Source organism: Rhinichthys klamathensis, unplaced genomic scaffold (assembly GCF_029890125.1).
Source record: "Rhinichthys klamathensis goyatoka isolate OS25496 unplaced genomic scaffold, OSU_Roscu_1.1 h1tg000005l_1, whole genome shotgun sequence".
In the NCBI taxonomy this organism is placed as follows: domain Eukaryota; kingdom Metazoa; phylum Chordata; class Actinopteri; order Cypriniformes; family Leuciscidae; genus Rhinichthys; species Rhinichthys klamathensis.
Genome location: NW_026606558.1, coordinates 2413697 through 2434435, shown reverse-complemented (window position 1 = coordinate 2434435; position 20739 = coordinate 2413697). Strand labels below are relative to the sequence as shown.

Genomic DNA, 20739 nt, shown 5'->3' with positions numbered 1-20739 from the left:
AAACTTTCGTGCTGACTATAAATCAAAGAGAAGGTAAGTTATCAGCTCACCTCATACTGATCTCCAGCACAAAGCCTTGCAAAACCTGCCAAGCCTGAAACAAAGGCACACGTTGTTATTTAAATACAGCACACTGTTGGAATAGAAATTAAATCAGATGTGAGATATGAGTAATATTATTATAACTGTAGGAAACTACAAATTAAAAAGGTCACTATTACCCTGGTATACAGAGACTGTCTTACCCTTCATTTTGACGTGGAATTCCCCCAGCTGGTTCTCCAGCTCACTCTCTAGCATGCACATATTCTGTAGGGACAGAGACAGTGGGTAATTACACAGAGGAAAATAGACGAAGGTCACAGGAATAAGGGAAATAAACATGCAATGTGTAGAAACAATAATGTGGCACACTACAGTTTGAAGCATTTATCGTGGAATAATGCCTACTGTTTTACTTAACATTTAAAAAAAAATAGTAGACAGCATACAGTATACACTGTACAGTATTTAGTAGGTAGTAATAGCCAGAGAGATGGGGAGGAGAATCACGGGGAATACTTTTCCTACAGTTGAACGCTTGTCTTGCAGCAACCATTAAGGTAATGAAAAGCACTTGACTGGAAAAGGCTGTCCACTCTTAATCAGATTGCCTCCCTGCATTATTTCCATGAGCATTTCGAATGAGTCTAGTTCTGCCCTATATCCATCTGGTGGCAAAAAACCTGTGGCGTAATCAGTGGAGTGTAAGTCTCAACTTCCCGACAATGTCATAAAAGTAATCCCATTTTTCAGGGTCACACTTTTACCGGAACCTATACATTCCGACATTATTTCCATATTAATCTCTTGATGTTTATCTTATGACTGTAAATAAATCAGTTTATTGCTTACCCACAACTCCAGTCTCTCACACCTCACAGTGAATTAAAGTTCTTAAGTGGATTCGATAACAGTAAATTAAAATGAATTTCAGTTCTGAAGTGGAGTCAGTGTGAAGTCAGTTGACTATCACTTAACTAAAGTGGATTTTAAATCTGAATTGTTTTTTTGGGTTTTTTTTTTTTACATGTGAAGGCCAAGTATGTAACCCATACTCGGAATTTGTCCCCTGCATTTAAGTTAGTGCACACACATTAGGAGTAGTGAGTAGTGAACACACACACACACTGCAAACCATGACACACCCGGACCAGTGGGCAGCAATTATGCTGTCATTTGCCTTTGTCATTTCCTGTCGCACTCACTAACCATTAGCCCACGACTGCTCCGAGTTCTGAGGTGAATTCAGTTAGATAATGTTTAAACTAAAGTGAATTCAGCTGTAAAGTGGATTAAGTTCACTAACACTAAGTTGAAGTGAATTTCAGTTCAAATTGGATTCAGTTCACTACTACTAAGCTAAAATAAATTTCAGTTAAAAGTGGATTAACTGAATTGGTTCTCTTCACTAACAATGACAGAGGGTCCATAATTCTTCTTCGTCTTCCTCCCATACTCTCATCTACCCACACACTCTTACCTCTGTGTATTCTTTGAAGCTCTTGTTAGCTTCAGACAGACTCTCTCTGGCCTCCCTGCTGCCTGGAGAGGCAGTGTACGCCTTCACCATCTTATCGGCTCCGTCTCTCAGTCTGCGCTGCATGCAGTAGGCCTCATAGAGCTCGTCAATCTGCAGACACACACACATAGTGTTTATTATAATTAATCAATGAAATACATTATGTGCAATATTGATGTGGGTGTGAAATGTCTTCAATAGCATTTCCTGCTAAAAATTCCCCATTTAAACATGGTAGCTGGTTTCTAGCTGGTCATTAGCTAGAAATCAATTCTAATCTTATACATTTTTGCTTATCACAATGTATAGACATTTAAATATTTGGAAAAAAATACTGAGTAAGAATTGTTTGCCTCTTCTACCAGCAACAAACTAGCATTTCATATTAGTTTTAAATGGTCAGGCTAAATTCTGAAAAATGGTGACTGGTCAACCAAATAATGACCAGCTTAGACTAGCAAGAAACTAACTACCCTGTTCCAAAACACACCTTTCAACATAAGCAGGATTTTTCAATAAAGGTTAGTATTTTTATGACTTAATGAGGTAGCCACAGTTTAGTCTACATCCAGATGGTGACATCGACTTGATTTCACTGCATATGCACACACATGCACAAGCCACAACATCTTCTTGTTAAATCTTTTCATGCCCAAGTACTTCCTGTTGGGCCTCATTGTCTCTAATATAAGTAATTTAGATTTTATTGATCTATCCGCAACACCTTGAGCAGGTCTGCAAACGTGGAAGCCAGTAATGGAGACAGGAAACTGTTAAATCTCCTTATTATGCCAACTAAAATTTAGGCAGATGTTCAGAGTAAGAGACACTATCATTACAAACAGTAATTTGGTAATTATTCACAGCACGAGTCTTGTAATTCTGAGATTAGAAAAAAAATTGAGCTGTCTGTTGTAAACCAGTATGAATGAATGAGAAACATGCAAACAGTAAGAAAGCTCCATTGACTGAAAGAATGTTTAGCAGGAGAGATGATGTATGGATCATCATGATGGATCATGACATCAAAACATTAAAAACCAATACCCAACTGAGGACAATCACAGAAACAGTTTAAGCACTGCCATGAAAGACAGTCCAAAATTACTAATCGGGTGTAAACTCTAAGAAATGTTATGTACATTTGTGTGTTGGCATGCTTTATAGCTGCAGTAATGCTCAACTTTTGAATGGTAGTGTGTTGCCCTTCAAATTGCTAGGCAAATGTGTGTATGTGGCAAGGCCAAGGTAATGAACCAAATTGCCTGGACTGCATAAGTAGCCGTATCCAGCAGAATTACCCAACACAGTGAGGTAGCCTCATACTGGGAGTACACACATGTACACACACAATGGGATAAACGCACAAGTCAAGTTACACAAACACACACAATTCCCAAGACTGAAGGCGAGAACGAGGGCGAAACAGTCCGCGGCCCTTAAAAGGTTCCCTGCAATAACAGAAAGAAGGACGAAGGAAAGACATAAAGTGGGAGAAGGAAAATTTCCTCTCAGTTTGTCCATCTGGAGGTGGTTAGGAGCCGTCCAGTGAGCGTGTTCCAGCATACTGGCAGGGAGTCAGTGGGACAGTCGTAAGTTTCACAGAGTTATGACAGTGCTTCTCTCGCTAATACACACTTGATATACAAAACTGATAACAACACGCCTTTATATTCACATCACAGACCATAGCCAATACACGAATGCCACCATCCCTACAAAGCATCTGAAAGTTCGTTGGGACTGTTTGTCGTTAGCAAAGCCACTTAATATTACGATTTTTTGGCATTTTCTCATTTCAACCCCTCTCCACTAAAATAGAGGCCCACCATAGCTGACCGAGCCAAAGCATGGAGACTCCCTACAGCGCCCTCTGCTCATAAAACACATACTAATCACACATGAATTGGGGCAGGGGAGGAAGAGGACGATAGAGGAAGGGCTCTTCCTGTAGTGCAGCTGGCTTGGGTTAGTTTAGGCTGTTAGTTCAGACTCCAACAGGTCCAGTGGAGGGTTTAACCGCTCCCCAAACAAGCCAAGAATGCAAGCAGCCCCTGAAGCTGTCCTCTGCCTGTGACCCGTGTCCCCTGTGTGTGAGCATCCATGGAAAAGGGAAATCCATGGTAGAGGGGGAAAAAATCTGTCTAAGAATGTGTCCTCAGTGAGGGGGAGGATTAGGCTTTACTGTAGGTGACCATCTATCAGGAAAAACACTGTTTAGACACAGATGTACGTGCATGAATGCATGTGCACAGCCATACAGAGGCTGTTATCAGGGCCACTGGGCCATGCAAGAGCAGTCGCTAACACTGAGACGTTTGAACAAGAACAGACCTGCTGAGCTACAACACACACGCAACTCTGTTTGACAAGAGTGCCACATCTGGCCTGCTTTCAACAATTTCAAGATTATTACAATTTTGTTTATACAACTTGAATATTCAAAATATTTGCATAGTTCCTCTTCACAACTGATTTGCATTTCAGTTAAGCGGCAGGCTTACCTTACTGAGATGAAACTCCAGCCGCCTCATAAATCTCTCGATCACTTTCACTTGCTGAGAGAACAGAGAATAACATTTATGATGCTCAAAATACTATTAACAGGCATCAGCAATTCAACAAAATGAAATGCTACTTTGGGTGCAGTCTCTATGCCCAAACTAAAGTCAAATGAAAATGAAGCATCCACTCACCTTGTCAAGTTCATACAAAAACCCCTACAACAGAGGAACAGAGAGAGATTACAAATCAGACATATTAAAATAAAAAAAAGACAGAAAAGTGCTCAGATTTAAATAGTTTAGTACCATGACACAATTTGAAAGTTCTGAAATGGCTTTGAGTTTGAAAATGAATGGGTAAATTAAATTAAAATCTTCTTTTTATGTTTAGACTTACCAAGCGAGAGTTCCTCTTAGACTCCTTCATTTGTCTGTTCAGACTGTCCAGCTCCATCTGATGAACCTGCAGGTAGGATCTGTAAAAGTATGGGGCAATATCTAAGTCACTATCAGAGCTTAATGTATTGTGCAAGCAGAATCGTGGTTTATTTAACCCACGTTAATATTAGAAACGATTTCCTGCGCTGGAGAGACCTAAACGGAAAGGCCTCAAAATGGACACAGAGTTGTTTCTGCTCCATACGTGAGTGACATTGGTTTTGCAATGTTTCACAGGACCAAGATATGCTGTTGCTGTAATGTTAGCTATAGTAAAGGACAGTTGTGAGTGTAATTGTTTGTCTGGAGCTGCTTGCAACTAACTCTATTTCTTACTCTTGTGTACTGTATGTTAATTTTTGTTCTTTCTTGTCGTTAGTCATCTACGCTTTATTTATGTGAAGAATTATTTTGCTTCACTCCAGCTATGATAAAGAGATCCACTCTTGTATTACGAGTTCATGCATTTTGGGGGCAGAGCAATGAAGGGAGGGGCGTGTTTGTTTGGGTTGATTCAAAATCGACAGCGTTCCTCAGAAGCTGCGTACTGTATACACATTTACAATGCACGTGTGTGTGTGTGTGTGTGTGTGTGTACATACTGCAGTCCTCTCTTTAGGGCCTCGTACACCTCGTCCAGCCTCTCAGGCTGGGGCACCTTTGGGGGAGGTGATTTAGTAGAGAGTGTGAACATCCTGCTTGCTCTGGAGGGAGTCTTCCTCACGCACGCGGGGGTGCTGAACACAGAAAGGTTCCTTGGACACATACGAGGTACATAAAGCTTTAGTATACATTTATAATTTTGAAGGTAATTTTTTGATGGTTAAACACTTTCCTCAGCTCTAGTTAACTCTAATGTGCAGAGTCAAATAAAGTAAAAAAAAAAAAGGGTTACATATATAGATATACTGTATAAATTAATATATTTTTAGTAATAAAAATATATTAATTTAAAATAATGTATTAACAATAGCTGGAATTTATACAGTTAATTTAACTCCATAAAAGCTATTCTTATTTTATCTCATTTTATCATTTAGAATTTGCAACTACAATATTAAAAACATCAGAGGAAACCAAACATTTGAGTCTGTATGACAAATACGTACATGATAAATACATGTAAGATTTAGTTACAACGCAGAAAAAGGGCCATCAACCAGCCCATAATTATTGAGCATTAGGGCCATCTGTTTGTCTGACCAATGGCAGAGGTGTTTGAATGCAGAAAAGTATTATGGTCAACCAGGGAAACAAACAATCTCTTATCTAAATCAATAGTGCTTTAGACCAACACTCGTGCTGATCGATTCAAGCTGCAATTGCTCTTCCAAGATGACAGACAGCTCAATAAAATGGAGAGAAAGACTGATGTGTCCGATACAATTTGCTCCAGTAAAGCTGTATGAGGATACAGTCAGCAACAGTAGTCGCACCTAAAGAATTCACAGTAACATAAAGAGCGAATGATGAGGAAATCTGATTTCTCATTTAATCATAGTAATGCTTTTTTTAATACAAAATCATTTAACTCTGAACTCATATGCATTGTTTGAGTTTCTATCTTTTATCCTTCTGTTCATTCTGTCTGGATCTCTTGTTTGGTGTTCCTCCATGTTGTCCTGATAGTGGTCTTCTTTAATGTTTCATGCGTTCTCTGTCTCTGCTCTATTTCAACAGCAGGGGTTTGAAGAGTGCTGTACATGCTTTTGAATGAAACTACATCAACCAGAAGAGACAACGCTCAAGAGCCACTCTGCTCCTCTGAAAAATTAACATGTTGCCACATGCTTACCTCTACAATATGGCACACATATACACTTGAACAAAAATATGAAAATAATAATAAATAAATAAATCAACCACAGATTAAGTGTGAAGTGTATAAAATCAAATGGCTACAAGATTGACACAGATTTCTCACAAAAACCATTCCCCTGTTTTGTTGGAGTTCTCTTTTAAGCCAATAACAAATGTCTATGCTTTCCTGCTGCCTACAGTCATTAGGAAACGTATGCTGGTTCCACAGGACGTCCTGTCAGCTGTGACTTCCCTTTAAAGATATTGAATGCCTTTGGTCAGGGTGACATAAGAAAATTATAGTAATATTTTGAACATTTATACATTTTATATTTTTATCTAAAAAATGATAATACAAAAATATATTTATATTAGTATAAATAATAATAATTAGACTTGACATATCTCAGTGTAAATGTGTTTGCTTAAAAAATAATTGTTTAATGTGTGAACTAAATAGTAGTTTAAATCTAGTTACAAATAATGAATATATTGATTGTAACCATGGATATTCAATAACTTTTATTTATTTTTATTTAAATAAAATTATTTTTGTTTATAGTATCATTTTTATTTATATGAAAGCATGGACATTTGTTATATAATAAAAACAAAGGTTTACCAGCAACATTTTAAATATATTTATTTATAAATGAATAAAACACCAACACTTACCCACATTTAAAACATTTTAATAATGTCACAGATGGACTTCAATGAAAATATTTTAGCGATATAGCAAACAAATCGCTAAATCATCATCAAACTTACTAACCCTAATGCTATTTTTTCTATTGAAGTATAAATCATAGACACTATTAAACATATCATCAATCATAATGCTCTCATACTCGCAAGTCACAAGACAAGAATGGACCGTAAAAAATAGTCGACTGATGGTCTTTGAGGATATTTAATGGTCCAATAAAAAGCTCATTAAATTCACTTGCTGAATTGCTGAAATATAAATCATCAATATAACATGAATATTTGATATATCACCCACCCCTAATGCATGCTTGTGAGCAATGCTTCTGTTGTTTATCATTTATGCCTTATTTGTGTGTGCATGTGTTCATGTACATGCATGTGTAAGTTAACACTGACCTGTAGGACTTGTCGTAGGAGTTGACTCCGGCGAAGGACTGGCTCCTAGTGATGGATCTGGCGACGACCCTCCGCGAGGGGCGCACAGAAAGGGACATGGTGGATACAGATTTGGAGGGACTCCCTGCAGAGAAACAGAAATATTAAATGAGGTCAAATGCTAAATGGGTTCGGAGGCATAGCGAAACCTAAAGGTAAATCAGTCACTGAATACAAAAGGACATTATTTCTAAATGAAAGTCTTTTTTAGAGGCACTGCCTTTGAAGTTGCATCTTAAATGCAAGCGTTTAACATTTAGGCAATAAAATCTCATCATAAGCCGTTGGTGCGGTGCCACTCAGGCCCGGAATGAATCAGTGGATTGTTTCATTTATGTAACGGTTCTCTAAGGACAAACTTTCTGACCGCTCAAGATAAAAGCTTTTTAGATTAAAATTACTGTATTTCCAGGAAACACTGACAAACCCAATAGTTATCTTTACAAAATCAGTCTTTGGAAGGAAAACACTTGACTCATTTGAGTTTCGTAACTCAAATTTCTTGTGTACCTTCCAAAGTGCATCTCAAACTGTTTAGAACACAACGAAAAGACAATTAGCCTAGTTGGCATTACGCAACTAAAATGAAGAAAAGCAAGGGATTCCAACCAAAAGAAGCAAGGTTTCTCATGAAACACTCACCAAAATCCAAAAGGAGGCAATTTTTCAACTGTATGCGCATCTTTCAAGAAGAGTCCACAGAAATGAAATGCAATCAACCCATCAACAAAAAGAGATGTTCAGTTCCATCTGTTCGTTTTAAAGTCAACATGAAAAGCCATTCTTAACCTGATGAGACGAATGAAAACAAGCCTTTCTAAATGAAAAAGACATTGAACAAGAACAACAACAAAAAAATCCATCAGGAATTGACTGGATAATAAACAGCAGCACAGCTAGATAGATGGGGTGATGGGACAAGTTGAAAAATAAGAGATCTGAAAAGAAAAGCTGTCTCAAAGACAATGTTTGAAGAAATTAGATTTTTAAGAAAGATTACAAAGACAGGATTTTCTTATTTGAAACTAATATTTAGGGCTGTCAACTTTAGTCGTTTAGTCGACTAATCGGTCGATGCCGTCTTGGTCGACTGACATTCTTATTGGTCGACCAGTTGCATTTTTTTTTTTTTTTTTTACCAATAGAAATAAATTTTCCATGATTTACTCCTTGATATTTATTCCTTTATAAGCAGTTAAATATTACTGTATTCTAAATATAATTAGCCTATGGTTTATCCCCAACTTTAAATGCTTTAATTTAGGCTATTTTGTAACAGCGCCAGAGTTTAGCGCACACACATAGAACACTCGGTTCACACGGCTGGCTGCGCTGCTGCTTCGTGCTCAGTAAGGGATATAGTAGTTCAGCTGTATTCATTCAGTTAGAACGCTACTTGTTCCGGTTTTTATACACTATATGTTTTTATCTCGATGCGGCGTGGACGCACTTGGAAAAAAAGAGCGCGTCGCACTCGCACCCATAGACTGTATAAAGGTCTCACCGCGACCGCGTTGCTTCCATCATGAGCGCGCACACCGCGCGCCTACATTTGAAATCGAACTTGAGCGCGCAAAAGACGTGAGCAGTCCCTTTAACGGCTTTATCATGCTGACTCAATAGATTGTGTTTTCTTGATATGTTTTTATTTGTACACTTGACGCATTTGAAAATAGCCTAAATAATGTAACAAAACGAAAATAAACCTATATCCGGTCCTACAATACAACCTATTATTATTAGGATTGTTTTTTAGGCTCTTTGGGTTTTTGTGTGTGTTTGTTTTAAAACGCCTAGATCGGCTGGACAAAAGTTAACCCATAGCTTTGAAAGTAAAGAAGAACATACAGCCTGTATAAACGAGAGCTTTTGTTAGGATTTTTCATTGTGGCAGAGCAGTTATATTTTTTGTAGCGTGTGGTGTTGTCAGTTGCGCGATTGTGACTGTTAGGCCTACTATAGACCTAGGACAGTGCTCCTTACTTTTTGCAGTTAAAAGCAGTTAATTTTCAAAGAATTGTATTATTATTATAGTTTTATGTATTTTTGATGTTTTTTCGTTGTTGTTTTATAAATGCTCTATGACAATTGTTAAAAAATGTTCAATCAAAACATCGCATATCTTTTTTTCTTTTTCTTTTTTTTTTAGTCGACTAATCATTGTGCAGGACAAGACTTTGGTCGACTAAGGATTTCTTTGGTTGACTACAGCCCTACTAATATTCACCAAAGAATTGTTTAATAAGACCAGAAACAAGTATCAAGAGCCTATATATAGGGTCAATTTTGGTCAATCTATACAAGGGAAGTCAATGGTAACCAAAACTGGTTACTAATATTTTTCAAAATATCATCTTTTGTGTTCTGCAGAAGAAAGTCATACAGGTTTGGAACCAAATGAGGGTGAGAAAATGAAGACTGAATTCTCATTTTTGGGTGGTCTATCCCTTAAAAGTTTAAAACAGACCACCCTGACTAATGCTAATCATAAATCTAAACATGAATCCTGGGCAGAAAATATATTAGGCCTATATATTCCCTTAATATATATCAGATTACATGGTAACTTTATTTTAAGGTGATGTACTTACAGTACTTATAGTAATAACAGTAAATTAGGCATAATTACAAGTAATTTACTCTAAACCAAACCCTAACCGTAACTCTATAGTACATGTAGTTAATTAATATTACTCAGTACTTATTTAAGTAAGTACAATGTAACTACGTCACCTTGAAATAAAGTGTAACCAATTGCATCTATTACTGATATGCATGCTACTTTCATTTCTTAGAATCATTTCAATGATTGATTTGCATAATCACTCTAAATTGATAACATTTACCATGTTTTAGCTATGTTACCCAGCCCTGACTGAGAGAGTCATGCTGGAAAACAGAGAGAGAAAGAGAAATCAATCATACTCTTCAGCATAGATAAAAAGTTTCTAGATTAGCTGTTCGTGGAGTTCCTTAATCAGCGAGGGCTCATATCATTGACCCTGTCATGGCCTATCAGACATCACTGCCATAAAAACACTCTGTGGACAAAACGTGGGAGGACAGAGCTGTCAAGATTACACTTAACACCACACCAATCACTGAGGATTTTAGCCAGGACAGGGACCATAAGGACCCACTCAGCCCACAGTTGGGACAATGAGCAAGAAACATAACAGGAGAGATGCAAAAGCACACAAACAGAAAGACACTTAGACCAAAGACAAACCTGCATAGATTAACCAAGATATACTGCAAGTGCAAACAAATTAGTCACGTTTAACTCTATCAGAAGTCTGAAGTTATCAGCCTAACGGAAAGTCAGTAGCATGTTACACAGAACAACACATGCAAGCTCACCAAAAAGACCGCTTATTCAGCACAAAACAACACAGTGTTATGTAACAGCAGCAGCTTCTCCATGGCTCTGTGAGGGCAGGTCGAATGCAGCTAGTTTTGTTTTAAATTGAATTAAGATTTAATCTTTCCAGAGAAGAGCAAGTGGAAAGAAACAGGCTTTGAAGTCTTTTAGAGAAAATCGGAGGTGTGACCCAGCATATCTGAGCCCATGAGGTCATTTAAGCGCTGGTGAACACAAGTGCATTTTAGTCACCATAATGACCCTGACTGGGACAGTCAGCACACAAGTTTTAGTCAACAAAGATGGGCAGTGCCTTGGATACAGCAATGCATCACTGGATTGAGGAACTGAAGCTAGAGTTAATTTTAAACTCAAAGTAGAGGAAGGAAACAACACAAGCCTAACTTCTGCACTTTAATGAAGATCAGCTTGACATGCCTCAGTCTGCACTAATGAGGACCCTAAAGCCCACCTGTGACTCTCAGGTATTCAGCTATGTGCAATTCATTCAGAGGCCACCAGAGTTGCTGAAGGGAGAAATCTTTGCACTGCGCCCAGCAAGAGAGCGTCACGGCTGGGGTACAGAGACATGTTCTGCCCTCCAGCCTAAAACCTCCACAGAGAGGAAAACTCCAGATCGTCTTACTGCGACAAAGCATTAATGGCTGGATTCTGGTTTTTAAGAGAGCTCTGATGGCTTTGTTCTTCGGGGAAACTGAATATAAAAGTGGGCTTTGCACTCCCTAGTTTTAATAAGATATACATCTTCTCTGAATTGCAATGTTAAATGCTTTATGAGGTAAATGATTAGCTCAATCTGCAAGCCAACTATAACAAAATGGGTTTTCTGAGAAAAGGATGTAAATATTTCAAAAGCATTTCAGATTTGAATTATTCAAAGTTTGCTTGTCTGGTGATCAGTGAAGAGTGTGGTCTGTTGATGCTGATGGGAAATAAAGACCTTCGTGCTTCCAAGTGTGGAGGAGGGGAAATGGTTCAACACTGAGGGAAGTGGAATTTTTTCATTTCCCGCAGGATATTCAACCGTCTGATAGAGAGAGGAAAGAAAAATAACATCTGTAGCTTCCTATTAGAAGAGATAACCCCTATATTTATCTATTTATTCTATGTTTCAACTTCTCTTACTGACATAACACAATTCATTTACATCAGGGATGCCCAATCCTGTTCCTGGAGATCTACTGTCCTGGAGGTATAACTTAGCAAACATCCCGGCACTGATGAAAGTGACGTTTAGATGAATATGTAAATTTATGCTGGGTGCTTTCCTTTCAGTAAATAAACAAACAACAAAACCAGCGGTGAGAAAATAGCAGATAAGAAACATCTGATCATAGTGATTACACGACCTCTGCAATTCAGTTATGAAATATTTGACAGCCTATACATGGATAATAAAGCACTTTATACAATAGATTTCTTTAAAGCAGCAGCTTTACAGTATTAAACATTAAAAAACAGTGTCAGTGTTGCTTTAGATCAGGATTAGAATTAGAACTTAATTTTCTACTACAAATTGGCTCTCCAATGTGTTCATGTGTCAACTCGCAGGCGTCCGACCTCGACGGACTGGACAGAAGAAATGAACTGGAGAAGATTTCCACGTCAAAGAAGATGGAGCTTTATAATCTACATGAACCAAGTACGAAGGTGTTTACCAGCTGGAGCTGTTAGCAACCTCCTGGAACAAACTCCAAATTAACTTTGTTTTACCCTGATTTTGCTCGAAATGACGTCACCAGTAGGGATGTGCGAGACTAGTCCATTAAATGATACGGCTGCTGCTAGTTGACTTGGAAATACTAGTCGTTTAAAAAAAATTTGCACGTTTAATGTTTTGCTTTATATTTTTACAAAGGCTACATTTAAATGGCATGTTAGTGCTACATTTAAAAAAATAGACATATACATTTATTTATTTTAATTTTATTCATAAACAAAATAGAACAGAATTTTAATATCTGACATTTATCAGTTATCAACCACAACGTAAATAATTATTAGCTTATCTGTATCGGACAGAATTTTAATATTAGCATTTAGCACATCCCTAAAATAATCTTTGTCAACCTTAGAATAGTCAAAATAACATCAGTTTATATCTAGCCAATTACAGTGACTACAAAAATTCAATAGCATCAGAATGAACATCACATCAGTAATTAAACTAAAGAGAAATTATTTCCCTTAACAAATCTCATAACAAACACAAACACAACCACACACGGACTCACACACCTTCTGGACCTCCTTCTTTTGTGTCACCAGGTAAACAAGGCAAGTGACACATTCTCCCTCTTCACCATGACTTGTGTCGGAATCAAACGTTTACTACATTCCCTTCATATACCGGATCCTTTCACGAACAAATAAACAACATCAAAGCCTCATCCTTCCAATTGTTGCTCTGTGTCTTGTTCCCACCTGTCCAACAGGACCCAAAGCCACCACTTATGAAATATTTGGACACTCCAACCGCATTTCAACAAATTTCACAATAATCAAAGCTGGTCATGCTCTTCTAAAGCGTGTGGATCAGAGTGGCTGACTGTATTGTTCTGGTGGTCTGGATTTGCTCCAGGACTATTCCAGAAGAAAAAAGAACCTGGGGGCCTCCCCACCCCTGTTCTGACACAAACCAACTGGAATCCAACCATTACATGCTCTGTCAACCAACCCAAATTAATGTGACACTTTACCAGACTACATTTTATGAATACCGTTTTCGAGCTCTATCCACACATTGCGAAAGGTTGGGGTGAGCACCTGTAAAATAAAAGCTTTCCAGTGCTTTCTCACTAAGAGAGTCTGTGATGATAGGACATTTGTTATGTTGGAGCCAGTAGCCTCGCTGTCTCGGACACATTCCATTCATATCAGAGATTACCAAAGTCTGGTGTCCGTCAAACAAACACTAGTACATAGTCAGAGGGGAAAGAAATCTAAAGCTGTGTCCAAAAAACTCTCTGGTGGGAACAAGCAAAGAGAATCAGTCGGCTCCCAAAACATCACAGCGTGATATCTGGGGTCAGTCCGGCACCTTTCAAATCCCACTTGACAACCCTGTAACCTGACCTCCACTTTGAGGAAAACAAAAAAATAAAGCTGTGTAAATTAAGGACCGAATGCTAAAAAGAATAAATTGAATTTGAGATAAAGAATAGATTAACATTTTTTTTATTTAATAAATGTATGTTGAATAATATGTATGAAATGATAACTTTTAAATCTAATATTGAAGTCAATTCAATTTATCCTATAGGAAAGTGAGAAAAAAAATTAACAGAGGTATTAGTATCAGTATCCTGCCATTAAATATTATTTAAAATATAAAAAAATATCTTAATGTTTATTCTACATTAATTTGGCCATTCAATGTGTAAATACATTTATGATTACAACATAACAAATATACGATAGGACAGAAGCCTTTGTAGTTAGTTTACAATACAGCACATATATACACATATATTATGAATGTATATAAATACTCTATACTGTATACATATATATTTGTATGTATGTAGTAAGTGTATGCGTGTATAGTGAGCAATTTAATTATGGGAAAAAAAGTATTTTGAGCAAATTTTACAACAAAATAAAAAATTATATATATATATATATATATATAAAATAAAAGAATATATATAAATAAATATTGCATAATCGATTAACAAGGCTGTTGGTAGATTTTACAAATGACACTAGGCCACTTGGCCACAGTTATCGTCCAATAACATGAAAAATCTTGGCCTGGCCAATATATCAGTCTATCACTATCATCTATCAATATTTTGTAATGAAATGCTGCTGTGGAAATCTTTCTTCAATACCAGGATGTGACAATAAGCACCTTGAGAGTTAATAATAGTCATGTGGCTTTTTGAAATCCCTTAGCACTTAACATTTGCCCCACATGTTGTATCCTTCCTTCCATTCTCTGAGCGAAGGCCCTAAACAAGAAACTCACTCTGTTTCCCTTTTCTTCCCTCTACAACTGCACATCTTTTTATTCGCTCAAAAGTTAAGCTATATCATTAATAAGCCAATACTTTCAATCAAGGGCGAAATTGTCAATCACACATTGGGGGGGACAGCTGTGGAACTTTTTGTGTTGGCGCATGCACACATTTTTTTAATCAAAATAAAATAAAAGTCAGAGTCCGAATGTTTGTAATTGTATAACACAACAAGGAATTTTATTACATCTGATCGTCAAACCAACGTATAGCCTACTCACAATGATTACAGCATCGGCATCAATTACAGGCCTGAATTGACAACAAAGCGGTCAGTGATCTCTCTCTTTTATAGTCTTCTATAAACATATAGTGACTATAAACATTTTGATTAAATTACTGTTACAGGATAACAGGATATTTACCATTCATAGATAGCCTAGTGCCAAATGTCTGTCAATTTCCGCGCTCCTCCTAACTCTTCTTCTGTTTGGTTTTTCCTAACTCACTGACGATGCACAAGCTACTAAAGGGATAGGAAAACATGACATTGATTTCAGGAGAAATAGGTTTTGCTAAAAGTATAGTGTAAGGCAAGTCGAATGGATTTGGGAAATGGACCGGCCGGGATTTTATATTTTCGGAGCTGATAAGAATTTTCGGCCCTGCCCGCACAATCATACAAGCCGCGTTTCCATTACCCTTCAAATTGCGCAAATTGAAATTGCCTAATGAAAATGCGCACAATGGAAACACTCCATTTCGCAAAAACTCCCGTTTATCCCAATAAAGTTTTTACGCTCGCATGAGGAGGTTTTTCAGGCAATTTGAAAAAGGAATATTTCGCAAAACTGCAATGGAAACGGGTTTTGCGCATTTACAGTCACCTGACTTAGAATACGCGGTGTGTTTTGGGTCCGTGTCCGCAAATAATAATAATAATTATCATCATTATTATAACATTTATTATATGTAGAAGACGCTTTTATCCAAAAAAGGAACAAAGCAATTCGTCACATTTCATTCATAATACAGTTTGGACAATAATAGGGCTAAGATTATCACAAATAAACACAAGATTTTGACGCATATCCAAGTGTGTGTGCGGACTGGGTGTGGAGCGCGCACTGGATGGCACGGTGGCGCGGGCGCGAACACTTGCATTTTCCTATCAACAGTCGAAACAACTTAAAATACTCTATCATTTCTGGTCATACAGAATATAATAATACATTATTCGCAACTACTTTTATTTGCGTAATCTCACAATAACAAGAAAACGATGTGCTTTTGTAAAATAAAATAAAACAATCAGGCGCGCTTTCATGATCTCCGTGAACTGAAGCGCGAGAACTGATAGGCTATATAGCCTTTGTAGACTGAAGCTTTAAATGTCCACTTTAAAAGGAACAAATTTGAATCGAAAGCTAATACCTTCTGATTATGTAATCCGTATGAAAGGTGCATTTCTCTCTAAAGGTGCATCCGGAGATGGAGATATGTTTTTAGCCGACACTGATTTAGGAAAACAATAGTTTGATAATAAACAATTAAAATGCCTCGTTATTTTTTCAGACACATTTATTATAGCCTAACTCAACTATACATCCCCTTTCTGTAGGCGCTGTGGTCATGGCTCTTCTCATTCAGCACTGCGGGAAAAATATAATTTCCAGGTTCTAATTTGGCCTTAGAAAACCAGTAAAATCTACATTTTTTTTTCTCCATATTAATTTGTGAATATTTTAAATGTTTAATAAAGGGGCAAAAAGTCATAAACAAATATCTGAAAATTTCTCTCTCTCTCTCTCTCTCTCTCTCTCTCTCTCTCTCTCTCTCTCTCTCTCTCTCTCTCTCTCTCTCTCTCTCTCTCTCTCTCTCTCTCTCTCTCTCTCTCTCTCTCTCTCTCTCTCTCTCTCTCTCTCTCTCTCTCTCTCTCTCTCTCTCTCTCTCTCTCTCTCTCTCTCTCTCTCTCTCTCTCTCTCTCTCTCTCTATATATATATATATATATAATTTATTTTTTTGTGCAGCATTTGGTGTAGGCCTACAGGTCAAACTAAAATGTTGGTGTTCACCTTTGCGTTTTAAAAATACAACAACCGTTCATTTTTCGTTTTGCAATTACGGGTTAAATAAGAAACATGAATGCAAGTACACTGACCGTTTGGACATAATACGAGACAGAGTTTTTTATTGAATTCATAAAAGAAACAATAATTACAGGAATAGTCTACTGGACTCTAAGCCCACTGATCTATATGACATTAATAAAGTCATTCTATATTGATCAGTGTCTAAACCTCAAAGAAATGCCAAAATCAAGACATCGGAGCAGAAATTAGGGAGAAACACCCAGGAACTCCGTGTCTTTCCCTGCCATTAACGCTTGGATAACACGCCACGTCTCCTTCCAATAATAATAATAATGTCTATGCGGTGGCTGTGATATAGGCTATAAACCTACCAACGTCCGTTGCCATGATTTTTGGAATGACTTATCGCGAGAGGAAAAAAAGACGTTTTAGTCGCATAACATCGGTTAATGGAACGCCGTCATTTCGCAATAGTTTTTTATCGACATTTAGAAAATATCGCAAAAGTTTTGCGCAAATCTGTAATGGAAACGCGCCCCAAATATGATCAAATATTGGGGGGGACAAATTGCCCTTCGTTGAATATTGGGGGGGACGTGTCCCCCTGTCCCCCCATAGAATTACGCCTATGCTTTCAATAGTTCTCTGCAACATTTGGCCAGGCCTGAGGTCTAAACTATGAGGATCATCTAAACAAGTGTTTACAGCTTCTGCTTTACCAGGCCTTTAGTAAACCAGAGGTATAGTCCTAAGGGCTAAACTTAAGGACCTCCCTGTGTGTTTGTTCTAGATGACCCTGAGGTGCCACACTGAACCGTAGCCCAGAGTAAACATACTTTGAGTGTCTCTATTCTCTCTTGCTCCAGCAGAACCATCACATGGGAACCCAGTGGGACGCCTGTCCCAGGAGGACAATGGTCCCACCACAAAATCCAAAAACATCTGGACAGAGAAAGTGTTGGACGGGCAATGATAAAAACTACCGTCATTCCCCTCCCAACTAACTGTGAAAACATACACAATTCCTGTTGTGATGAACTATATCATGTATCTTTTCTTCACTACAGCTGACCACACACACCACTGAGAAGAATCTGTATCAAATTTCTTTTCAGCTCAATTCTGTGTTTTGCGGAACAGCATCTAATAGGAAACAACTTTTATGATACGTTATCACTTCTTGTGTCCTTTAGCTATGGTTGTCAGCGTCCTCGGTGAGTCAAAACGAAATTTAGCCGAGCAAATGTTGGCGATTTTCAATCCGTAGAGAAAAGGACATCTTTCTACATCATTCTACAATAAAACGATAAATGAGTTCAATGAACATTTAAATGATTCTAGTCACAACACACTAACCTGAACACCCTTTACAACATAAACACCAACATTCAGGCTGTAACTCGACAATAGTACATGACAAATACCAAGATGATATCTCACAAAACTGTTATTCATAAATCTCAGAGTACCTCCATATCCACAGTACATTTTGTGGTGTTGTCTTCTGATGAATGCCGTATAAAATGAGTGTGTATTCCTCTTCAAAGACTCTTTAAAGTAAATGAGTAGTAGAAAGAACAATCACAGTCCCAGCTGTGGTGGTCTTCATCCCCTAATCGTACTCTCACAACACTGGCAGAAAGAGAAATAGAGAGGTTGCCAGGAAATGGGAAGGCCGTCGCCCTCTTCGCAGCCCACTCCTCCCCCTCGTTCTGTTTCCCGTTCACTTCCCTGTCTGACATCACACTCTTCCTGCCTCTCCCTTTTCCAGCAAAGGGCCTGCACTTTGTTTCTTAATGATAAACACCCAGTACAGACGCACTCCAGAAGTTTCCAGCTTCCAAGCTGTTAATAATGAATCTGATCCTGTCATATTTAAATAATGTGGCCATGAATAGCATAAAACATTGACTTTAACAGTGGAACATCTTTCAAAAGCTAAATCACTTAGCCTCAGATAATGCTTGAGTAAAACTTCTAGAAAAGTCCAAGAATGTTTGAAACTTACATTTACAACTTAGCATTTTTCATAAGATTCATGATTTGGTCTTTATTAAAAGGATCTTCAATTCAAGCTAGTTTTAAATCTTAAACACTGGTCCTGACTCCTGATCTCAAGACTTATATCAGTGTTTAGTCACAGATTCAGGGTAATTCCCACTTTCCTAAATCATGTTCCATACGGTAAATCTGATCACTATCTATAATGTGATATGTTTTGCCTTTGGCTACTGAGAATCAAAAACAACATTGTGTGGATTTATTTGAACGAGCAAGAAAGTGGCTGGCCGCACACTGGATCAAGTACAGACTACAGAAGTCTATCAAAACATTTATTTTATTTTATGGATTGCATCGTGCAAAAAGTGCAAAGTGAATTAAAAACAAATGTACAGGACTGATTATTTAGTGAACTTTCATGTGAACGAATATGCGATGTCAGTACATTTCTGCTTTATAACATTGATTTTTGGATCACTAATGAAAAGCTGGGGGCAAAACATGTCAAGTATTTTTTTTTTAAAGATAAAAATGTTGGTCGGATGGTTCTATGCATTGATTGGATGGAGGCAGATCTGAATCCAAGCTTGAGGGTGGGGCTTAAGCGGACTAAATGACTGGAGAAGTCGGTCAATGATCGAGTTATTATATTTTGATTACAAGGTTAAAAAAAAGTAATCCACAATAAAATCGATAAAATGCTTTTACAAATTGCTAGGGTGAATTTCCATTTCAAACCAAATTTAAAAGCTCCATTTCTATTCAAAACTTTTCATGACTTTTTACATCCATGTGGATTTGCTTAATCCATGCTGTCAAATATTATTTCATAACATAATACCACAGTACGTGATATTAGCATAGTGATTTTCAGACACACAGAAAAAGGCACAAATTATTAAGACTAAGCCCTGTGTCTAATGCTGTAAAATTGAATTTCAGTTTCCCTTGATCAAGAATTTCATCTTGAAAAACTTTGTGGCTTCAAAGCTAAGTGACGACAGCAGCACAGCTCATCAAAGAACACAGACGATGGTCAGCGCAGGTCAACTTAATGCAACATATTATTGTTACGTGGCTGAAATAACAATTCGAAACAAACATGTTTGTGATGTTCAAGTGAGAATATGAGTAAGGGGAAATGCTTGAGACAGGCAGCTTGCATGACTGGTTTTTGTGGAGTAAACCTAGACTGCACTGCTTCCACATATACACTTCTAAAGAGCTGTTTAGACTAAATTCCTCTCTGAGTGTTGCTATGGAAGTCGGCGTTCATATTTCATTAATTACCATCCATATGCATCATACACACATAATGGTGAAGGAGCAGTTGGTGTAAGATGGTTCCGATTCTATAAGTTGATGTGCGTTTGAAATTCGGTTCGCGTACCCCGAAGTGATAAAATAAAACAAAATTCTGTATCAAAATTTATAGGCAAGACAAGTAGTTTGTTTAGGCATGGGTTGTATGGAATTACAAACCTGCGCACATATTTTCAAAAGCACATAACTATAGAATCAATTCTGAATGTGCATGTGAACGCCGTCAGCGTTAATCACAGGTTCGCGTTTAAAGTCTGATCATTTCGACGGAGGTGAATCAATCAAAATTAACTTTAGCTGGAAATAACATTATTCAAGAACCGCTATAAAACCAAAACAATCTCTGTTACCTTAAATTATATGTTTATCTCTGTAAAGCTGCTTTGAAACAATCCATTGTTAAAAGCGCTATATAAATGAAGATGACTTGACTTGACTTGACATGTGGCGATTAGCAGCCTGTCACACTAAAGCCCTATTCGCACGGGATTAGTATTATCTGGGGACCTCGTGTGAATTTGAAATTACCCA

At 37.5% G+C, this 20739-nt stretch overlaps 1 protein-coding gene across 4 annotated transcripts in view; it reads right to left on the bottom strand.

The window, feature by feature from the left end:
• Window positions 1–20739, bottom strand: part of ripor1 (RHO family interacting cell polarization regulator 1) — an 81509-nt gene that overhangs the window by 17961 nt on the left and 42809 nt on the right. For 2 of the 4 annotated variants that reach the window (XM_056255108.1, XM_056255126.1), the window contains exons 1-9: window positions 18354–18520; window positions 7411–7534; window positions 5106–5258; window positions 4463–4541; window positions 4258–4281; window positions 4066–4119; window positions 1523–1672; window positions 246–309; window positions 51–94 (exon numbers count right to left, since the gene is read on the bottom strand). In XM_056255108.1, the coding sequence (XP_056111083.1) occupies window positions 51–94; window positions 246–309; window positions 1523–1672; window positions 4066–4119; window positions 4258–4281; window positions 4463–4541; window positions 5106–5258; window positions 7411–7534; window positions 18354–18372 (711 nt within the window). In that variant the 5' untranslated portion in view covers window positions 18373–18520. Of the gene's footprint in view, window positions 1–50; window positions 95–245; window positions 310–1522; window positions 1673–4065; window positions 4120–4257; window positions 4282–4462; window positions 4542–5105; window positions 5259–7410; window positions 7535–18353; window positions 18521–20739 lie in introns of those variants that run through there. The other 2 variants (XM_056255116.1, XM_056255111.1) reach the window with 1 other exon arrangement.